Raw genomic sequence first — 20,055 nt, 5'->3', positions numbered from 1 at the left:
GAGGAGCAACGGTGAGTGGGGAGAACTGTGGGGTGAGGGGACCAGTGGGCTGAGGAGCGATGGTGGTTGGGGGGACCGTGGGCTGAGGCCCTGGTGAGCGTGGGGGACCGCTGACAGCAGCTGCTCTGTGGCCCAAGCTCTGTGCTGATCCTGTGTTGTCTAAACAGAACGGAGCCCCGAGAATTCCCCTCTCCGAGGCCTGGAGAAGTGCCTGCAGGAGATCTCGGTGCCCAGGCCCCGGACCCCCAGCTCCCCCACCACAGCTGCTGTGGTGGGCAGCCGGCGAGGAGACACAGCGCAAAGGAGGCCAGAGATGGGGCACTGGGACTGGCATGGTGCAGGTAAGAGGAGGGTCAGGTTCACAGTGTGAAAGGAGGGGCTGTGCCCTTTCCTACTGCCCTGCTTTCTGCCAAGGCCCCTTGTTTGTCTGGTGTGAGAGGCCCCAGAGCCAGGCCTCACCCGCGGTCCTGTACGGAAGGGGACGCTCCGGAGTGCGGACGGGACAATCAGTGAATAGGACACATGGAGGGGGATGGTGGAGTTTTCCTTCTCCCTGTGTCTGCCCCCCAGAGTCAGGGTAAACCGAGGCACTGGGCAGAAGCGTGAATTGGGGGAAGAACGAAGTGATGGAGCCTCCGTTGGAGGCGGAAGGAATCGGACACTTTGCCGAAGTCACCGCAGAGCGCTCCCCCCCCATGGCCTGCAGCGCTGTCTGACGGGCCTAGCGGTGAAAGACTCCGTCGCTCCAGCAGACCTGCCAGTGACAGCCCCACGCGGGGTAGAGCAGCGGAGCCCTGAGGCGGGGTTTGGAGATCACAGGCGGAAAGTCAGTCCAAGGTGCCCAGCCGTGGCGGTGGCCTGGGTTAGCAATCTGAACGTCGTCGGGTGGGGCTCGGAGGTGAACAGGGGGAGGTCGTTCGGGTACGAGTCCGGCTGGGCCAGAACAGCGGTCCCTACGCGAACCACCTGGCTCGAACGGACGATCGTACTGCAGGCATCTGGCAGATCCAAGACAGCCCTGGGCTGTTACTTGATGTCCGGGTTTCCATGCAACGGTCACATGGCTGTGGTCGCTAGAGGGGTGGTGAGGAACCTCCAGGACAGACGGGAGCTGAAACCAGCCGGCAGCAAATCACCTCTTAGGAATACGCGCTTCGCCATGCTTCCGAGACCAGGCGAATCCGTGGGGCCCTGCCCCGGAGAGGCCATTCCCTGAGGCCCGTCTCGGAACAGGCTCGTGCTCGCGACCCCATGGCACTCTCTGCAACGCCGCGGTGTCTGGAACGAACGGCACCTGGCAAGAGTCTGACTCTGCCTCTGTCTGTGTTTATTGTAGCTACAGTCAGCACCCATGTCCACAGCCCAGAGAGCTGTCTGAAGCCTCTGCCTGGAACCAGACCCAGTCACGCCAGCCGCTCGTCGCCCCGCAGCACAGCGGGAGACGCAGGATGCAGCAGACCAGAGGCTGGGATTTCGAGATTTCAGGCTGAAGGTGAACAGTGGGACTTTAAATTGTATTCCCTTGAACCGGGCTTGTTCCTGGCTCACTCTCTGGCCCCCAGCACCATGCCTCCCAGTCTATGACTGCATTTACCCTCCTGCACCACTGTGGGCAGGGCAGGGGTAGGATCCCTATGTTAGGGAGAGCAACTGGTCACACAGAGTCTGTGGCTGAGCCGGGGCATGAACCCAGGTCTTCACAGTCCTAGTCGAATGCCCTAATCATGGGACCACCCAGCCTCTACTTGTCCTGCCTCTGACTCTCACACGTGATGCAGGATTCACTTCCAACTTTTGGGAGCAACAAGGACAGCCATAGTATAGACAGGGCTCAGGAGCGCTTCACTTAGTTCTAGGGGAATAACCGGGTGTCTCTCCAGGAGGCTGCTCAGTTCAGACTGGGAGTACACACTCAGAATGGCTCCCTGCTGCCCTTCCCCTTCATAGAATCATAGAATCATAGAATATCAAGGTTGGAAGGGACCCCAGAAGGTCATCTAGTCCAACCCCCTGCTCAAAGCAGGACCAATTTCCAGTTAAATCATCCCAGCCAGGGCTTTGTCAAGCCTGACCTTAAAAACCTCTAAGGAAGGAGATTCTACCACCTCCCTAGGTAACGCATTCCAGTGTTTCACCACCTTCCTAGTGAAAAAGTTTTTCCTAATATCCAATCTAAACCTCCCCCACTGCAACTTGAGACCATTATTCCTCGTTCTGTCATCTGCTACCATTGAGAACAGTCTAGAGCCATCCTCTTTGGAACCCCCTTTCAGGTAGTTGAAAGCAGCTATCAAATCCCCCCTCATTCTTCTCTTCTGCAGGCTAAACAATCCCAGTTCCCTCAGCCTCTCCTCATAACTCATGTGTTCCAGTCCCCTAATCATTGTTGTTGCCCTTCGCTGGACTCTCTCCAATTTATCCACATCCTTCTTGAAGTGTGGGGCCCAAAACTGGACACAGTACTCCAGATGAGGCCTCACCAATGTCGAATAGAGGGGAACGATCACGTCCCTCGATCTGCTCGCTATGCCCCTACTTATACATCCCAAAATGCCATTGGCCTTCTTGGCAACAAGGGCACACTGCTGACTCATATCCAGCTTCTCGTCCACTGTCACCCCTAGGTCCTTTTCCGCAGAAGGACTTCCCAGTACACCTGCCCCTAACATGGAGGACTCAGTTCCCATTGGCTTCACTCGGAGCTGCACCCGCAGAATGGGAAGCATTCAGTGATCAGCACTGCTCACAAACCCTGCCGCTTGGGAAGTAGCTCTCAGCCCCTGGGAACCTCCTCCCCGGTGGCCCTCTACCTCGCAGCCCGTTGTGCAAGGCTCTTCTCCTCGCACAGCTTGGGGCCTCCATGGCAGGGGCGTCTCTTTCCGCTGTTGCCCTCCATGGGGCTCGCCGACTGGTCTCCCGTCTCCGGCGAGCATAGGAATGGGTCTGCCAAAGCTGAACCAGGCAGGAGAATCCAAGCTGCTGCCACGGGTCTGAGAGCCAGGTATGGTCACAGAGACCATGAGCGGCTGACCCGGCTTTAGAGCAAAGGACCTTGAGAGGCTTTTCAGTTTCCTTAAAGCAGAGGGAACGGCAGTCGGTGACCCGGAGAGCTCTCGGAAGGAGAGTCCTGTGAACAACCTGTCACCCCAGCACGCCAGCAGGACAGGAGTTATGGGGCCACGGAGAAGGGGGACAAGTGCTGGGAGATCCCCGAAGGAGTCATAGGGTAACCCAAGGTCCCGTTTAGGTACCAGTTCAAGGTACAAAAGTCTAGTGCAGACCAGCCTGAGTTGGGGCTGAGCGTCTGCATCTTGCACTGAAGGCAGCAGGAGAGGCAGGTCCTCAGCCCCGAGACTGGGGTGTCATCTGCATGCTGGTACCATTCGTTCTGGGGTAACCAGGGAATCTAAACCCCCAAGGACAGGGCGAGGAAGGTACCAGCGTGTAGCCCCCAGAGCCAGGTTAACTCCGCCTCTGTGTAACTGCCCGCTGCACTCTCAGGAGAAAGCACCGCTCGCCACTTAGATTATAACGAGCGTGCTTCTGCATGGCAACGACCATGCTTCCCGCCTCTCCCGGGACAGTGGAACAGTACATAAGAGCAGCCACACTGGGTCAGCCCAAGGGTCCATCTAGCCCAGGATCCTGTCTTCTGACAGCGGCCAATGCCAGGTGCCTCAGAGGGAATGAACAGCACAGGGAATCACCAAGTGATCCGTCCCCTGTCGCCCATTCCCAGCTTCTGGCCAACAGAGGCTCGGGACACCCTCCCTGCCCAGCCTGGCCTATAGCCATGGATGGACCCGTCCTCCAGGAGCTTGTCGAGTGCAGAACAGCACGGGCAGAGCGTAAGCCATGGACGTGGGGCTGGGACACAACCCGGCTCAGGCTTGATGTTGTTCAGGTGCGGTGGGAGCTGGCCCCATGGAGACTGGCCAGGAGCGGGCAGCAGCCTTGGCTATTTCTGGGGCGGCAGAAGTCACGGTAGGGAGCTCGCCCCTCCCCAAGCTCAACTGTTTGAAAGAGATCACTGCCAACAGACCAACGCCTTCCTCGCCGCCTGCCCACACTGGGCAGGGAGACAGGACGCTGAGGAGAGCAGAGAGCAGGGGGAGGAAGCTGTCTGGGGAAGGTGAGCAATGGAGTTTATGGCTTTAACACCTTAGGCAGCCGCACTGCAAGGCCGGGCTGGTCCAGGGGGTCTGAGAAGCCTGAGAATAAGCCCAGGGCACGTGGCTTGCCGGGGGCTGGTTTCCTTCCCTGAAATCAAGGTTCTGCGGGTGCTCGAATGCACACGTGTGGGTGTCTGGATTAGGGCTCAGTCTGCAGGCTGGGCACAAGGCTTGTAGGCTCTGCAGAGAGACGCCTAGATTTGTTGGACCAGACAGGGCGAGAGGTTGCTTCCTCCAGCCCCCTGCACAAATGTCAGATGTATTGCTCTGCTGAGGTGGAGGGGGGAGAAAACCACATCTGCCACCACAGCAGATTCTAAACACGGCCCCCCCTCGACCATTCCTCCAAGGGCTTTGATTGTACCTCTCTACTGGGGCAAAGGGAGAGGAAAGTGTTCCCATGAGCAGGGCCATCCTTAGGCATATGCAAAATATGCAGCTGCACAGGGTACCTGAAAATTTGGGGCACCCCTGGGTCTTAGTGTCCACCCCCCGCCCCAGCTTTCCTATTCCTATTCTGACCTTTCCGGCAGGCTCCCACAGCTGGCTGCTGCAGCCTGGTGAGTCTTCCTTGGGAGGGGATCTAGTAGTTAAAAGTGAAAAAGCCTCCAGCCTGCCAGACCTATTAGCACAACATTGAAACTGTTAAAGAGCCATTCAAGGGGGAATGAAGCCATTTAACAGGCATTTGCCAACTCCCAGGTATAGACTGTCAGTTTCTGAATTTACTGACAAAAACAATTGTGCATTGCTGTAATATTTACTCACAACGTGTTAGTCTACAGGACCTTAATTTAAAATTTGCTTTAAAAATATTTCATTAGTGAGTTGGTGAAGATTATAAAATCACATCTCTAAAATATCCTTGCATAGATTTTTAGATGCACAATCATCTTTAGCCTTAAATGCTTGGATCTTCAGACATATCATTTTTTAAATAAATCCTTCAAAAGACCACCCTTCTCTAACATACACATTTTAATTTTAGGTTTCAGAGTAGCAGCCGTGTTAGTCTATATTCGCAAAAAGAAAAGGAGTACTTGTGGCACCTTAGAGACTAACAAATTTATTTGAGCATAAGCTTTCATGAGCTACAGCCCACTTCATCGCATGCATTATTTTAATTTTAATTACTATAGTAAAAAACACTTGTTTCCAAAGTCTTCCTGTCCTTTCTGTCCGTCCCTTTCTCCTTGAAGAGAGCCTTTAAATGACAATACCCCTTTCCTTCCAGATAGCTGGACAAAGAGTTTCCTTTTCTTTCATAGAATCATAGAATATCAGGGTTGGAAGGGACCTCAGGAGGTCATCTAGTCCAACCCCCTGCTCAAAGCAGGCCCAATCCCCAATTAAATCATCCCAGCCAGGGCTTTGTCAAGCCTGACCTTAAAAACTTCTAAGGAAGGAGATTCCACCACCTCCCCAGGTAACCCATTCCAGTGTTTCACCACCTTCCTAGTGAAAAAGTTTTTCCTAATATCCAACCTAAATCTCCCCCACTGCAACTTGAGACCATTACTCCTTGTTCTGTCATCTCCTACCACTGAGAACAGTCTAGATCCATCCTCTTTGGAACCCCCTTTCAGGTAGTTGAAAGCAGCTATCAAATCCCCTCTCATTCTTCTCTTCCGCAGACTAAACAATCCCAGTTCCCACAGCCTCTCCTTATAAGTCATGTGTTCCAGACCCCTAATTATTTTTGTTGCCCTCCGCCGGACTCTTTCCAATTTTTTCACATCCTTCTTGTAGTGTGGGGCCCCAAACTGGACACAGTACTCCAGATGAGGCCTCACCAATGTTGAATAGAGGGGAACGATCACGTCCCTCGATCTGCTCGCTATGCCCCTACTTATACATCCCAAAATGCCATTGGCCTTCTTGGCAACAAGGGCACACTGCTGACTCATATCCAGCTTCTCGTCCACTGTAACCCCTAGGTCCTTTTCTGCAGAACTGCTGCCTAGCCATTCGGTCCCTAGTCTGTAGCGGTGCATGGGATTCTTCCGTCCTAAGTGCAGGACTCTGCACTTGTCCTTGTTGAACCTCATCAGATTTCTTTTGGCCCAATCCTCCAATTTGTCTAGGTCCCTCTGTATCCTATCCCTGCCCTCCAACATATCTACCTCTCCTCCCAGTTTAGTGTCGTCTGCAAACTTGCTGAGGGTGCAATCCACACCATCCTCCAGATCATTTATGAAGATATTGAACAAAACCGGCCCGAGGACCGACCCTTGGGGCACTCCGCTTGATACCAGCTGCCAACTAGACATGGAGCCATTGATCACTACCCATTGAGCTCGACAATCTAGCCAACTTTCTACCCACCTTATAGTGCATTCATCCAGCCCGTACTTCTTTAACTTGCTGACAAGAATACTATGGGAGACAGTGTCAAAAGCTTTGCTAAAGTCAAGGAACAACACGTCCACTGCTTTCCCCTCATCCACAGAGCCAGTTATCTCATCGTGGAAGGCAATTAGATTAGTCAGGCATGACTTGCCCTTGGTGAATCCATGCTAACTGTTCCTGATCACTTTCCTCTCCTCTAAGTGCTTCAGAATTGATTCCTTGAGGACCTGCTCCATGATTTTTCCAGGGACTCAGGTGAGGCTGACTGGAGCCGCCTCCTTCCCTTTTTTAAAGATGGGCACTATGTTAGCCTTTTTCCAGTCGTCCGGGATTTCCCCGGATCACCATGAGTTTTCAAAGATGATGGCCAATGGCTCTGCAATCACATCCGCCAACTCCTTTAGCACTCTCAGATGCAGCGCATCCGGCCCCATGGGCTTGTGCTCGTCCAGCTTTTCTAAATAGTCCTGAATAGCCCACTTCTTTCTCCACAGCGGGCTGGTCACCTCCTCCCCATGCTGTGCTGCCCAGTGCAGTAGTCTGGGAGCTGACCTTGTTCCTGAAGACAGAGGCAAGAAAAGTATTGAGTACATTAGCTTTTTCCACATCCTCTGTCACTAGGTTGCTTCCCTCATTCAGTAAGGGGCCCACACTTTCCTTGACTTTCTTCTTGTTGCTAACATACCTGAAGAAACCCTTCTTGTTACTCTTAACATCTCTTGCTAGCTGCAACTCCAGGTGTGATTTGGCCTTCCTGATTTCACTCCTGCATGCCCGAGCAATATTTTTATACTCATCCCTGGTATTTGTCCAATCTTCCACTTCTAGTAAGCTTCTTTTTTGTGTTTAAGATCAGCAAGGATTTCACTGTTAAGCCAAGCTGGTCGCCTGCCATATTTACTATTCTTTCTACACATCGGGATGGTTTGTCCTTGTAACCTCAATAAGGATTCTTTAAAATAAAGCCAGCTCTCCTGGACTCCTTTCCCCGTCATGTTATTCTCCCAGGGGATCCTGCCCATCAGTTCCCTGAGTTCTTTACTTCTGACTGTCTGATGAACTAGTTTTAAGAGAACTCTCCAGCAAAATCAGTACCTAGTAAGATATAAAATCCTTTGTTATGCCTAAAATCTTTGGAAACATATTTTTAAAGTTGGTGAAATTTCATAAGCACGTCTATTGTTATGGAGATCACACAAAGTAAATTAGTGTCCCTTTTTCTAAAAGCAGTGAACATTGTTATGAGCACACTAAACCTCTGTGACTGATGAATTTAAAATAATGTCTTTGTTTCAGTGAGTGAAATCTGTAGTACTCTGGAATGATTCCTTTCTGAAGGCTTAAGAGTACATTTAAAATATCCTCATCATCGTATCCACTCATTATACTCCACACCTGAACAGAGCCATCATATGAACAACATACCCCCATATCTCAATGTCTGTACTCTGACCCGTTAACCTTCTACCCCCAATTGGGGAGACTGCAGATTATGTATTCCTTACACCACCCGATCCTAAACCGAACTTCGCACCCCTTGATAATCTGTACCTTATTCCCTGATAACCAGAAACTTCTATGCTTCAACTCTGTACCGTTTTCTTTTTACTTCAACATCATCTTAATAAGATTATTAAATATAAAACCAGCTTAGAAATACTGATTAAGAAAATGTAAAACAGAGAAGAGCTGCATCATCTATCCCATAATATTTAATGTTGTGTTCAGCAGGACAGCTGACTCACCCTTCCTACAAAGCTTTTGCAAATCATAGAATCATAGAATCATAGAATATCAGGGTTGGAAGGGACCCCAGAAGGTCATCTAGTCCAACCCCCTGCTCGAAGCAGGACCAATTCCCAGTTAAATCATCCCAGCCAGGGCTTTGTCAAGCCTGACCTTAAAAACCTCTAAGGAAGGAGATTCTACCACCTCCCTAGGTAACGCATTCCAGTGTTTCACCACCCTCCTAGTGAAAAAGTTTTTCCTAATATCCAATCTAAACCTCCCCCACTGCAGCTTGAGACCATTACTCCTCGTTCTGTCATCTGCTACCATTGAGAACAGTCTAGAGCCATCCTCTTTGGAACCACCTCTCAGGTAGTTGAAAGCAGCTATCAAATCCCCCCTCATTCTTCTCTTCTGCAGGCTAAACAATCCCAGCTCCCTCAGCCTCTCCTCATAACTCATGTGTTCCAGTCCCCTAATCATTGTTGTTGCCCTTCGCTGGACTCTCTCCAATTTATCCACATCCTTCTTGTAGTGTGGGGCCCAAAACTGGACACAGTACTCCAGATGAGGCCTCACCAATGTCGAATAGAGGGGAACGATCACGTCCCTCGATCTGCTCGCTATGCCCCTACTTATACATCCCAAAATGCCATTGGCCTTCTTGGCAACAAGGGCACACTGCTGACTCATATCCAGCTTCTCGTCCACTGTCACCCCTAGGTCCTTTTCCGCAGAATAAATACACCTCTGACAAACTTCAGGGCATATCAAAAAACCCGTGACAGACACTTCTTATTCCCAAGTTTAGTGCTTTTAATTAGGTACTTTCTGCATGTCCAGTCTGCATGAGGGAGGGGGCACAGGGGTCTCTGCAGGGAACTGTGACTCTCCACCACCCTGAGGCGGGCCGGGCGTCTTGCTATCCTTTGCTGCTTCATCCCCTTGCCACTGGGCTGTGAGCCCGGGCTGCTGTCGGGCAGAGGGGCACCAGTTTAATAACACTGCGGAGGGCCCCATAAATCCTACGGATGGCCCTGTCCATGAGACAAGGGGACTAGTGAGGGAGGAGGCCAGAGGATGTGCAGCCCCACTGGGAGGAGGCGGGGGAGCACACAGTTACATGATGGGAGGGCTGGGGGGCATGTGGCCTCGGGGGGAGGCTGGGGTGCGGCCCCACTGGCTCCGCTCTGGCCCTGGCCCTCGGGGTGCGTGGGCTATGAATGTGCCTACGGGTTTCCTGCCCCCGTAAAGTCAGGATGTGTACCAGCAAGTGTACAAGCGGGTTGAGGATTCCATCCCGAGTGGGGATCAGGGAAGCCCCGGTCAGTTTCCATGGCTATGGCGTAGCGGGGTCTGTCCTGTAGCTGACATGGATTTCTTGGTTTAAAGCAGACAGTACGGCCGAGACTGCCCATCTCCCAGGGCTGGAGACTTGCTGGAGTGCAGTGCCTGAGAGCCAACGCAGTTGTGCGAGCACCCTCCTCGCCATGTCCTCCAGCAGCAGCCCACGTGGGGCCAGGGGGGAGAGGAGCCCACAGCCAGGGCTTTGCAGGCTGCACAGAGAAGGTGAGCCAGCCAGCGGGCCTGGGACGCGGTGCATGTGATCTGCACTGCACGGGCCAATCTGTCGGCTGGGGTCAATCAGTGAAGTCGGTGAAGCTTTGCTGATTCATGCCCGCCGAGGTTCTGGCTGTGGGACTGCGTGGTACAGAGAGTCTCATGCTCCCAGCCTTGCGATGCGATGAGAGACTGACGGACAGGAGCGCTCCATTGACAGGTCCCCGGCCTGCCTAGCACTGATAGCTCTACCCAGCGTTGCCCCGCTTAGCCTCTTGGATTTCATGCTGGAAATCTTCACGTACTGAGGAAAACCGGACCTTTGGGAGGGTGTTCCTGGGAACTGACAAATGTGGCATTATTATCGATTATTATTATTAATGATCTGTATTACTCTAGGGCCTGGGACCCCCGTCAAAGACCAGGCCCCTGTTGTGCCAGGCGCTGGACAGACACAGAGCGAAGAGGGTCCCTGTCCAGAGAGCCAACAATCTAAGCCCCTTTGGCCAGATAATGCCATTTCCCCTGCAGTGAGATTCCCCCTAGGAGCGAGCATTTCCACTAGGGGAAAACCGGCCATCTGAGCAGCCAAGAGACGTTTCCTCCCGTCAGAACTGCTTTTGTGTTGTGGGAAGCGGAAGAGAAACTCTGTCGTCAGCTCCACAGTCCACAGGCACAATGGGAGCTGGGGCGGTGAGGATCCCAAGGTTTAAGACTGACGATTCCTGCCAGTGCCCCATCCTCCTGGAGTACAGTGGGCTACCTGTATTTCTGGGCTGGGAGCCCAGCTTCCGATGGGACTAATGGCCCATAGAGAGGGTCACTGCTCCTCCGTCCTGCTGTCCTTAGCTTGCTACGCTCCTGTGCTCATAGACTTAGAGAAACTGGAGCTGGAGAAGACCCACTAGATCTCCGTCTCCCGAGCTGTGCAGGGCTGTTCCCTGGGTCTGTTCCCGCTCCAGACACTCCAGTAACGAGGGCCCGAGATGTGCCAATAGATGAATGGTTTCCTGTAGGGATAAGGCTGCAGTGGGTCTGTAGCACTTGGCGGAGGGTGGGACCTGGCTTGATCTGATGCAGGCTTTGTTTGTGTTGGTACAATCAGAAGGGATGCCAGCGGACGCCCCTCGCTATGGCCCCGCAACCTGCCCACAAGGAACCCATGGAAACGGGCCCAGTTGTTCCAGCACGCCGAGCAGTACCTCGCCTGCCCGCGATGCCCCAGGCCACAGGCATGCTAGAAGACCCAGGACAGGGATTAAGAGACCACACACTGAAGGTACCTTGATCGCCTTGGGCCTTCCAAGTAGGTTCCTCGTTAGGCCCCCCAGTCTGTTTTCAAAGGTGCTGAGAACCCACAGCTCCCACTGACTGCAGCGGGGCTGGTGGGTGCTGGAACCAGGCCTGCATTTAGGAGTCTGATCCGGTTCTTCCCTCCTGGGGCTGGGGTCTCATTGGCTCTCGTAAGCCAAGCCAAGTCACTGGATGGGAGACCTCCAAGGAAGACGTGAGTACAGCGGGAAACGGTGTTTGTGAACGAACTGGTGGTGATCTGCCCACTGAGTCCCTCCTGAGCCAATGCCCCAGCCCCACCTTTCACATCAGCTGTAAAACCCAGGTGCCTATTGGTGGGCGTTAAAAATCCCATGGCACTTTGTGCAGGAGTAGGGGTGTTAGCCTGGGACCTGGTCCAGTGCCAGTTGGGTAATTACACTCGGTTTTACTTCACTCCCTCCCACAGCATAACTGGATATCCCGCCCTTAGCTCCCTGTCCTCAGCTGTTGGTTAGCGTTGCTGGAAGACAATCAGCTGCCACCTTTCACTCCAGAGGAGGCTGCAGTGCAGTGGTGGGTGTGGGGATTCCTGCCTAATATAGTGCTAGGAAATTGTCTCTAGAAGAGCGCTCTAGAAATGGTGCTGACCCTTGCTTGGTGTTGCCGGGTCTGATATGTTTGTCCTCTGGACCGTAGCCAGGACAGATGCTGCCCGACCACCCAGCACCAGCTCCTGTACTGATGGTGAGGACGGTGGACAAAAGGCAGATGCCACATGGGAGGAATTTCCGAAGAGACAATGCTCCCACGCAGCGCCACCTCCGTGGGAGTGCTGCGGCTGGGAGAGCGGGACGCCCCTGGACCTCGGGGTGGAGAGGAGCGCGGTCGAGGCCGTCCTCTCGGAGAAGCTGGACCGGGTCTCCCAGGATTTCGCGGCCATGTGCAGGGATGTGTCGAGCATGCAGAGCCGCGTGGCCCAGCTGGAGCGGGACTCAAGGGGCTGGGCCCTCGAGCTGGCTGCCCTCCAGCAAGGCAACAAGCGCCTGAGTGAGACCGTCCGGCGGCTGGAGAGCCGTTGCCACGTACTGGAGAGCCACGCCCGCCGCAACAGCCTGCGGCTGGCGGGCCTGCCGGAGGGGGCGGAAGGGGGAGACCCCGTCGCCTTCCTGCAGAGGACCCTGCCCACGGTGCTCAACCTGCCGGCGGACTGGCCGCCCCTGGAGATCGAGAGCGCGCGCCGCGTGCCCGGGGGGGCGCGCTGGGACCCTGCCACCCGGCCCCGGGCGCTGGTCTTCCGTCTGCTGCGCTTCTCCGACAAGCTGGCCATCATGCGGGCGGTCAGGAAACACGCGGAGCCCCTGACCTGCGGCAGCACCCGGGTCGCCCTCTTCCCGGACGTCAGCCCCAAGCTGCGCCGGGGGAGCGGGGCGCGGTACGCGGCCGTCAGGAGGCTGTGGCGGGCAGCGGAGCTCCGCTTGGGTGCTCAGCCCGCCGGCTGCTGCCACAGCCGGGCACGAGGACACTGGGAGCCACTGCCCAGCCCCCCGGGCCGCGCGCCCGCTGCAGGCAAACGGGAGCAGAGTCACCAAAGGGCAGTGACAGAGAGGGGGGACTTGGAGCCGCTGGCTCCGCTCACCCCCCTTTGAGTCACAGGGTCCACCCCCTGGGTTCGGACTGGACCTCTCCCGCCTCCAGCTCTTTGTTTCCCTGACCGTCGCTAGGTCTCAGCACTTGGCTGTGTGATTCCACCGTGTCCGTGTTTTCCCCGCCACGGTGTGCACCTGCTCTGCTCAGCTCGCAGGCGGGGGGCTCCGGGAACTGTAGAGCAATAGACTCGGCCGTTATTGGGGCCGGCCCTGCGGGGAGCCCCTGTATTGTAACAAGTGAGATAGCATCAGAGCCGCGTGTTAGCGAGCTGCTCAGGGAGCCCTTCGGGGGCTAGGCAGTCTGCGGGGGGGGCTCTGGGCAGGGGTCTGGGGTAGGGTCAGGCACTCGGGTTTGCTTTGCTCCCCCTGACAATTGCTCCTGGCCGGCTGGGGAGAAATTTGACATTTCCCCTTTTTTTCCCTGTCCGTCGGCACTGCGCAAGCTGGTGTCTTTTCCGTCCAGCTTCCAGCCGCCCCCCGACCCTGGGGGAGTCGCGCTCGCTGCTAGGTCTCGGCAGCAGTTTCGCAGGGAAGAGCCTTCAGGGACCCGGCCAGGGCAGAAACCTTCCTGGTGGGAGGCATCACTCACAGGGACGTTGTCAGAGTATGGGCACCGCCACGTGCTCCAGTCCCCGTCGGCACTGCCCATGCCCAGGAGGCGCTGAGGTTAAAGGCTGTCATGGGCTTGCTGGGCTGGTCCTTTCCCCCGTTGTATATCGGCTTCCACTGGCTGGATCCACCACCCACAGACTTACGCTTATTCCCCATTGCCTCAGCCCTCTGTTTTGCTGCCCAAACTCTCCTCTGCAACTCCCCAGGCAGCTCCCGGCACTCTGGAGAGTTTCTGGTTTTGGGGCACAAGGAGAAGCTGCCAGATTTGGAGCCCTCTGCACCCGAACAGGTCCCACCCCCCACGTGCGTGAGCCCGGAACAGGTCCCGCCCCCCATGTGCGTGAGCCCGGAACAGCTCCCGCCACCTCCACGTGCATGAGCCCTGCCTTGGAGGGACCATCTCTGAGCCCAGAGGGAAGTTCATTCTCCTTCCTCCCTACCCCAGCCGAGACTACAAACAAAGGGACCGAAGGCTCGATCCTGCCAGGTGCTGAGCGCTCCAGCCCTGCTGTAGCGAAGCATATTAGCTTGTGCTTACCTTTAAGCCCCTGAGTAACCCCTCTGAAATAGGTGCTTTCCTGGATTGAGGTCAGAGCGCTCAGCGCTGCAGGATCAAGCCCTGCATGGGGGCTGTGTGATAATTACACCCACCCACTTCGTACCCAGCTGCACCCGCCAACTCTCCCAGCAGCCATCAGTGCGCGATCGGAGCTGGATTTGACCTGGAGACCTGCAGTGAAAGGCTCCTGCGCCCGTAAGCAGGTCCCGTTACCTAACTCACACCAATCTCATCTCAGTAGGCCCCGATCACTTCAGTGTCCAAGTGCCGATCTCCATCAGACAGGTTCTTTATCACACGTATTCCTAGGCTGTCCTGTCTGTGCAGCACCATCCTGCGTGTAAAGCACAGGGTGAGCAGTGAGGCTGAATGCGAACTGGAGCTAGGCAGGACTACGGTAGAGAATGTGCCATGTATTGGGCCAGGCAGCCCCGTGAGTGGTGGCTGGACAATCCCAGCATTTTAAGAGTGAATTAGTCCAATGAATCGTCCTGTTTGCTGAATGTAAGTGACAGGTGCCTCCCTGGATACGTATTCATCAAGTTCCCTAAGCTGGCCCCATGTCTCAGCCAAAATTTACTGCAGCTGGAATTTCTTTGTCTTCAAGACGCCCTCTGCCTATTCCCACTGGGCAGCTCAAAGACCTCTGGTTACAGGGGAGTCACCTTCCGGTACCCACACCTGCTGCTTGAGTTTTCCCCCACCCCCAGCTCCGCCAGTGCATTGCACTGGGGCCTGCTTTTCTGGGGTGCAAAGCAGGAGAGTTCTGACCCTGCTGGCTCCCCTGTCGCTCTCAGGTTTGCTGTAACTTGGAGGCCCTACTCAGTAGCCACAGGGCACTGGGGGCCTGATTCTGAGCTCTTACCCGCGAAATCGGGAGTGACTCCGCCGTCGGGGGTGGAGCCGTGCCGGAATCGGGAGTGACTCCGCCATCGGGGTGGAGCTGTGCTGGAATCGGGCGCTTCGTGGCACAGGTTCCCTTCTGTTGACAGCATGGTGTTTGTGAGATCCTTTCCTGCTGCCAGCGTGGGCGGCACGTGGCTCTCCTGATTTCCCTGTGTTTCTGTGCTCACGGCACAGTTGGACTGTATTAAAACACTGATTTGTAACCTGCTTGGCCCCCTTGCCTGGTGTTTGTTTGAATTCCCTGCACCTGTGTTACGGGTGTAAATCAGGCAGACCGTGGGCCAGAACCTGCTGTCTGGGTAAATCCGAGCCACTCCACGGCCTGCAGACTGGGGAGTTCCCCTTGTAGCCGAGAAATTCAGGCATCTCCTGTATGAAACCCCCCTTCGGCCCCCGGAGAGAGCGCGGGGCATTTGCTGGGGATTTGTGAGCAGCCATGAGGGATTATGGCCTGGGCTGGGGTCCTGAGTGTTATAAACCTGGAGCAAACCCCACCAGCCTCCGGATTTCCATCTGGGTGAGGCAGTGCGAAGTGCTAGAGAATCAATGCCCCATGCACTAGCCAATCCGATTTGCTCGAATCACCGCCCAGAATTCCATTCATTTGAATAAATCTACATGGGAAGTGGCTTCTTAAGCGCAGGGTGTGAATGGTCCCATCCCCCCATGTTCTGTCTGCAGCAGCAACTTGCATTCACTTTCCACTCAAGGCACCAGCGTGTGAGGCTGGTCGTACCCAGCAGTCGGCAGCTGTATAACGAAGCCCTGGCCTCAGAGATACAGCGGGGATAGAACCTAGGACCTTCCCCTCCCAACATGCGGCCCTTACTGCTTGAGCTACAGGAAGTGCTCCGTTAGGTGTGAGCCGGCCCCTATCCTCCCTGGAGCAGCCACGAGAGGGAGACATAATCTCACACACACACAGTTAAGGGGCTGTAGCAACCCAATGATGGGGAGGGAGGTAGTTGGTGACTTGCTGGGAGTGTCTGTGGGTGACACACAGGGCCAGACCATGTGTAATATAAATTAAGACCCAAAAACCAGCGTGAAGGAGCACGGCTGGAAAGGGCCCAGCCCAATGCCCTCTGTGTGCGGCACACCGGAGCCAGTGTTGCCATGGGGACAGGTCTGCCCAGGGTGCCATCCCTGGGGGTCTCTCTCCCCTCAGCCCTGCCCCGGTTTAAGACTTAGGATACTGGCCAGGAACTGTGGTGTTAAAGCACTGGGAATTTCCAGGGGCTGGGGAACCTGTCGGGGGCACGGTGGCTGGGTCTGGAGCTGGGACAAAGTATGGGGAGGGGGACTCCAGGTCTAAGCCAGTTCCACATCACCTGCCTCTCCTCACCCATGAACCCCAATCCTCCATGGGATGCTTGGCCCACCTCCTGCCATTCCTAGTGTCACCTCGGCCCACTCGGGGGAGGAGACAGTGCAGGCATAGGGCATGGGCCTGCAGGCACAAAGTTGTCTGGGGATGGGGTCCATGGGGCTCTAGAGGGCCGGGAGGGAGAGGGTGCTGAAGGGCAGGCAGTGGGGCTGCTGCAGGGGAGGAAACTCCGCTCCTGTCCATCCCCTGGGAACCCAGAGAGCAAGTGGCCTCCACCCTCGGGGTAGGGGGGCTGCCCCACCAACTCCTCTGCTCTGTGCAGGCAGCCCCTGCCGGTAGGGCATCTGCAGCTCGGGCCTGGTGGGGGTTTGCTGCCCACCGAGGTGAAACATGGGAGCACTGCGGGTCCGTGCCAGCACCTAGCAAGAGCACGGCCCCAACTGCACCCAACAGCAGCTGCGGGCGCCCCAGCCCCTGTCGAGCAGAAGTAAACCCGTTTCACGCGCCTCTCCCCTCCAGGGCACGTGAAGGTAATAAGAGCTGACGGCGCCCCTGACATTTCCCGCCGTCCCCTGAGCCAGGCAGCTTCTTGGCTCCCACAAAGTACCGCGCACGCCCCCACGCTGGCCGTGCACTCACGCCCCATCGCTCCCCCGCCCTCTCACACGCTCTCTTCCCCCGGGGGAGCTGTCCCGTGTCCGTGGCGATCAGCAGCTGGCGCAGGTCTGAGACCCTGGCTCAGGGTGGAGAATGAGGCCTGGTCTGCTCCAGTGGCTGAGTTCTTGGACCATCCCCCTCACCGAGTGCCGTGTCCTGGCACCGCCCCGGGTCCGAGCGCCGGCCGCATGAGCGTTAAAGCTGGAGGAACGCTTCTTGGACACGCTGGCCAGAGAAGGGGAAATGCGCCCTCCCCTCGCTCTGTGAAGTGCCCATGAATGTAGCAGTTGGTGAATTAGGACTAAAATGAGCCTGCGTGACAGGTGTGGCTGCCCTCTCGTGGCCTTTCGAAACCAAGGCTCCCTTGAGTGGGGTTTTCTGCAGACTGCAGCGGTTGGACTGGGGGGCACAGCTCCAGGCGTGTCTCTCCTGTGACCGGCAGGGCTGGGCAACGGGGAGTCTCCCTGCTCCCTGCTCCCTGCAGGGTTTCCTCCAACTCAAAGGCCTTCACAAAACACGCTCTGTATTCTTCCCCCCTCCTCTGCCTGGTGGTGCATGTAGGCACCTAGTGCACCAGGAACACATAAATGCGAGGACCTGAACTGCTCCACTCATTAAAGATCCCAAGAGTCCGGGGGTTAACCCCCGGGGCCTGACTCTGGTAAGTCGCTCTGCCTCCCTGAACTCCCCTGCAGTTTCAGTTGGCTGTGCCAGTCTTCACTTCCTAGCCTACAAACATACCCGTGTGCCGTGCTAAACAGCTGCTGCATCCCACCCAGAGGTGGCTGCAGTTACTTGGTGTGTGAATGATCCTTTATATAGTCTGTGGTGGCTTACAGGCTCTTCATGGCTAAAAGGCACTAGCCAGGCCCATGAGTCCTGATCTGCCCTCTCTTCTAGTCTACATCTAGCCACTTTCTTCACTGTGGTATCTGTGCCTTCCAGTCGTGCATTAAAAGCAATGAGACTAACATCCGTCCTGTATTTGCTCTTTTCAATCTCCCAGAGGGAGAAGCATGTGCAGAGCCGTGTTTGGTTTTGCGAGGGGGTTCGGTGTCTACAGATGCGTGTGTTGTTAGAACGGCGATAGCCAAGAAACGCACCTTGCGCTTGGAGCAGAAGGCGGGATGTTCATGCCGCAATCTCGGCCCATTTCTGCCCCCGAGAAAGTTGTGTCTCCCGCATCGCCAAGCTCTGGCCTTATTACAGAGCGTTCCGCCGAGCCAGAGGAGCCTGGCCTGTCGCCCACCATCTTTGTCCCGGTGCATTCGGCTCTTTCACAAACCCTGGGCCCAGGCCCTGTGGCACCGGGAAGAGAAGGCCCGAGACGGACCCTGGTTTGAAATCCCCTGGGCAGCTGGTGTCGAGAGCAGAGGGCAGGTGTGAGGGGCGCCAGAGCTGTCTTGCTGAGGAGACCTGCTGCTGCATCTGGCCCAGCTGGAGTTTCCTCAGTGCTGAAAGAACAGGAGGACTTGTGGCACCTTAGAGACTAACTAATTTATCTGAGCATAAGCTTTCGTGAGCTACAGCTCACTTTACCGGATGCTGAAGCCTCTGGTGCCCAGGCATAGCTGGGTGTTTGAACAGTGCTTAATTCCCCTGCTCACACCTTTAGCACACTGAAAATAGGCCGGATCCTGTCCAAAATCCAGCCTGGGCCCTTCCCCAGTCAGCCTGCAGCCTCATCAGCTGAGTCCGCGCCAACTCTTGGAGCCTGAGGCTTCCCCCGGCCTGTCACATCTGTGACTGCACCGGAGAATGATGGCATTAACCTTTCCCAAGCACCCCCTTGGGCCCCTTCACGAGCGCTGTGCCTGGCTGGTTTCCTCGCCTTGTTTTCCTTGAGGCTGCGGGGCAGGGAGGGCCGGACACTACAGATTATCAGGGGAGTCCGCCTGCCCCTCAGAGGAGGAGGAGCTTGGAGCAATTCTAGCCTCAATATTATATTATTTGGGGGGTCTTTTGTTCTGTTTTCATAGATTCGTAGATGTGAAGCTGGAATGGCCCACTCTGACCATGTGGTCTGCCTGCCTAGCAGTGCACAGCTACACCACACCGTGGTTAGGACAGGTCGTGATCTCGCACGCAAGGCTTGGGGGTGAAAAGTGCACAAACCAGAAGGCAAATTCCATATAGCCCCAATTTATTACTGTGTAAAATCTCCTGATGTTTTGGGTCCAGTTCCTGCTTTCCCAGCGCTTGGGGCTGGAGCTACAGCCAGCAGGAAATTCCCTTTGAAACAGTGAATGAGCAGAACCCCCCCACCCCACCTATTAGGCAGAGTGGGCATGGGGGAGGCAGCCATGGGGTAACAGCCAGGCCAGGCCCAGCCAGGCCACTCTCAGCCTGGGATTGTGCCACCTTCTTACATACCACGGGACCCACGTGAAGGCCTGTGTCTGAGCAGCTGGGCAGGTGGAGAGCAGAGGCTGCAATCTAAGCCACGGAGAGGGAGGTGCAGTCTCCTGGCACAGGGCTGCTGCATCTGGAAGGGAAAACGGGACGGCCGGGGGCAGCGTTAGCAGTGGCTCAGGGATTCAGCTGCACCCCCAGAAGCCATCCTGTGCTCCAGTGCCATGCAAGTTTGGCCCTGCCGTCCTCTGTCATGTGGAGGGGGAGGGTGGCTGAGCCAAATTTGAGGGAGTGGCGCTGCACCAGGTGACAATGCCCACTCAGAGCAGGGAGCCATGCCCACCCCTGCGGGACAGGACTACTCGTGGTAACCCGCCCGCAGAAACCCCACTAACTCAAGCCCATCGACCCGGCTCAGTGCAGACAGACCCAGGGACACAGCTGGCCCCGGCAGCTGGTGTGACTCTTACAGAGCGAATCCTTGATGGGGTCTCTCCCTGCTCCAAGCCAGCTATAGGATGGAGGTGGTGACATGGCAGAGGGGTGGGAGACGAGAATCCCTCACCCCATCAAATCCTCCGCTAGAGACCTTTGCTCTCAGCACCAGCTGTGCAGTCCTAGGGGCCGGAGGTTGCTGCAGGGATCAGCTGTGGGGCCACGAAAGCCATTGCGAACGCTTAGATCGTACGTGAAACGAGTCTGGAAGAGCCGGTCCAAACTGATCAGCAGGATCTGGCCAAAGTAATCAGTACAAAGGCACAGGAGTACACGTGGGAAGGGTTACAAGACAGAGTGCGAGCCAGGGAAGCAGAGCCGCTGACAGGGCAAAGCTGGGAATGGCTTCGAGACTTCGCGCAGACGTCTCCGCCGGCCAAGGGCTCGAGTCACCGCCGGCCCCGTGTGCGACCCTTT

At 55.9% G+C, this 20,055-nt stretch overlaps 1 protein-coding gene across 13 annotated transcripts in view; it reads left to right on the top strand.

Annotated features, from left to right (window-relative positions):
• The window catches only part of KRABD3 (KRAB domain containing 3), a 47,185-nt gene extending 32,171 nt beyond the window's left edge, over positions 1 to 15,014 (top strand). For 7 of the 13 annotated variants that reach the window (XM_078851246.1, XM_078851248.1, XM_078851247.1 and 4 more), the window contains 6 exons: positions 168 to 341; positions 1,337 to 1,492; positions 3,905 to 4,132; positions 9,642 to 9,818; positions 10,915 to 11,088; positions 11,781 to 15,014. In XM_078851246.1, coding sequence (XP_078707372.1) covers positions 168 to 341; positions 1,337 to 1,492; positions 3,905 to 4,132; positions 9,642 to 9,818; positions 10,915 to 11,088; positions 11,781 to 12,730 — 1,859 coding nt within the window. In that variant the 3' untranslated portion in view covers positions 12,731 to 15,014. The remainder of the gene's footprint in view (positions 1 to 167; positions 342 to 1,336; positions 1,493 to 3,904; positions 4,133 to 9,641; positions 9,819 to 10,914; positions 11,089 to 11,780) is intronic. The other 6 variants (XM_078851245.1, XM_078851251.1, XM_078851250.1 and 3 more) reach the window with 6 other exon arrangements.
• The last annotated feature ends 5,041 nt before the right edge of the window (positions 15,015 to 20,055 follow it).

The sequence above is a fragment of the Lepidochelys kempii genome, chromosome 2 (genome assembly GCF_965140285.1).
Source record: "Lepidochelys kempii isolate rLepKem1 chromosome 2, rLepKem1.hap1, whole genome shotgun sequence".
In the NCBI taxonomy this organism is placed as follows: domain Eukaryota; kingdom Metazoa; phylum Chordata; order Testudines; family Cheloniidae; genus Lepidochelys; species Lepidochelys kempii.
Note: the sequence above shows the minus strand (reverse complement) of the source record. Positions and strands in the feature narration are given on the sequence as shown.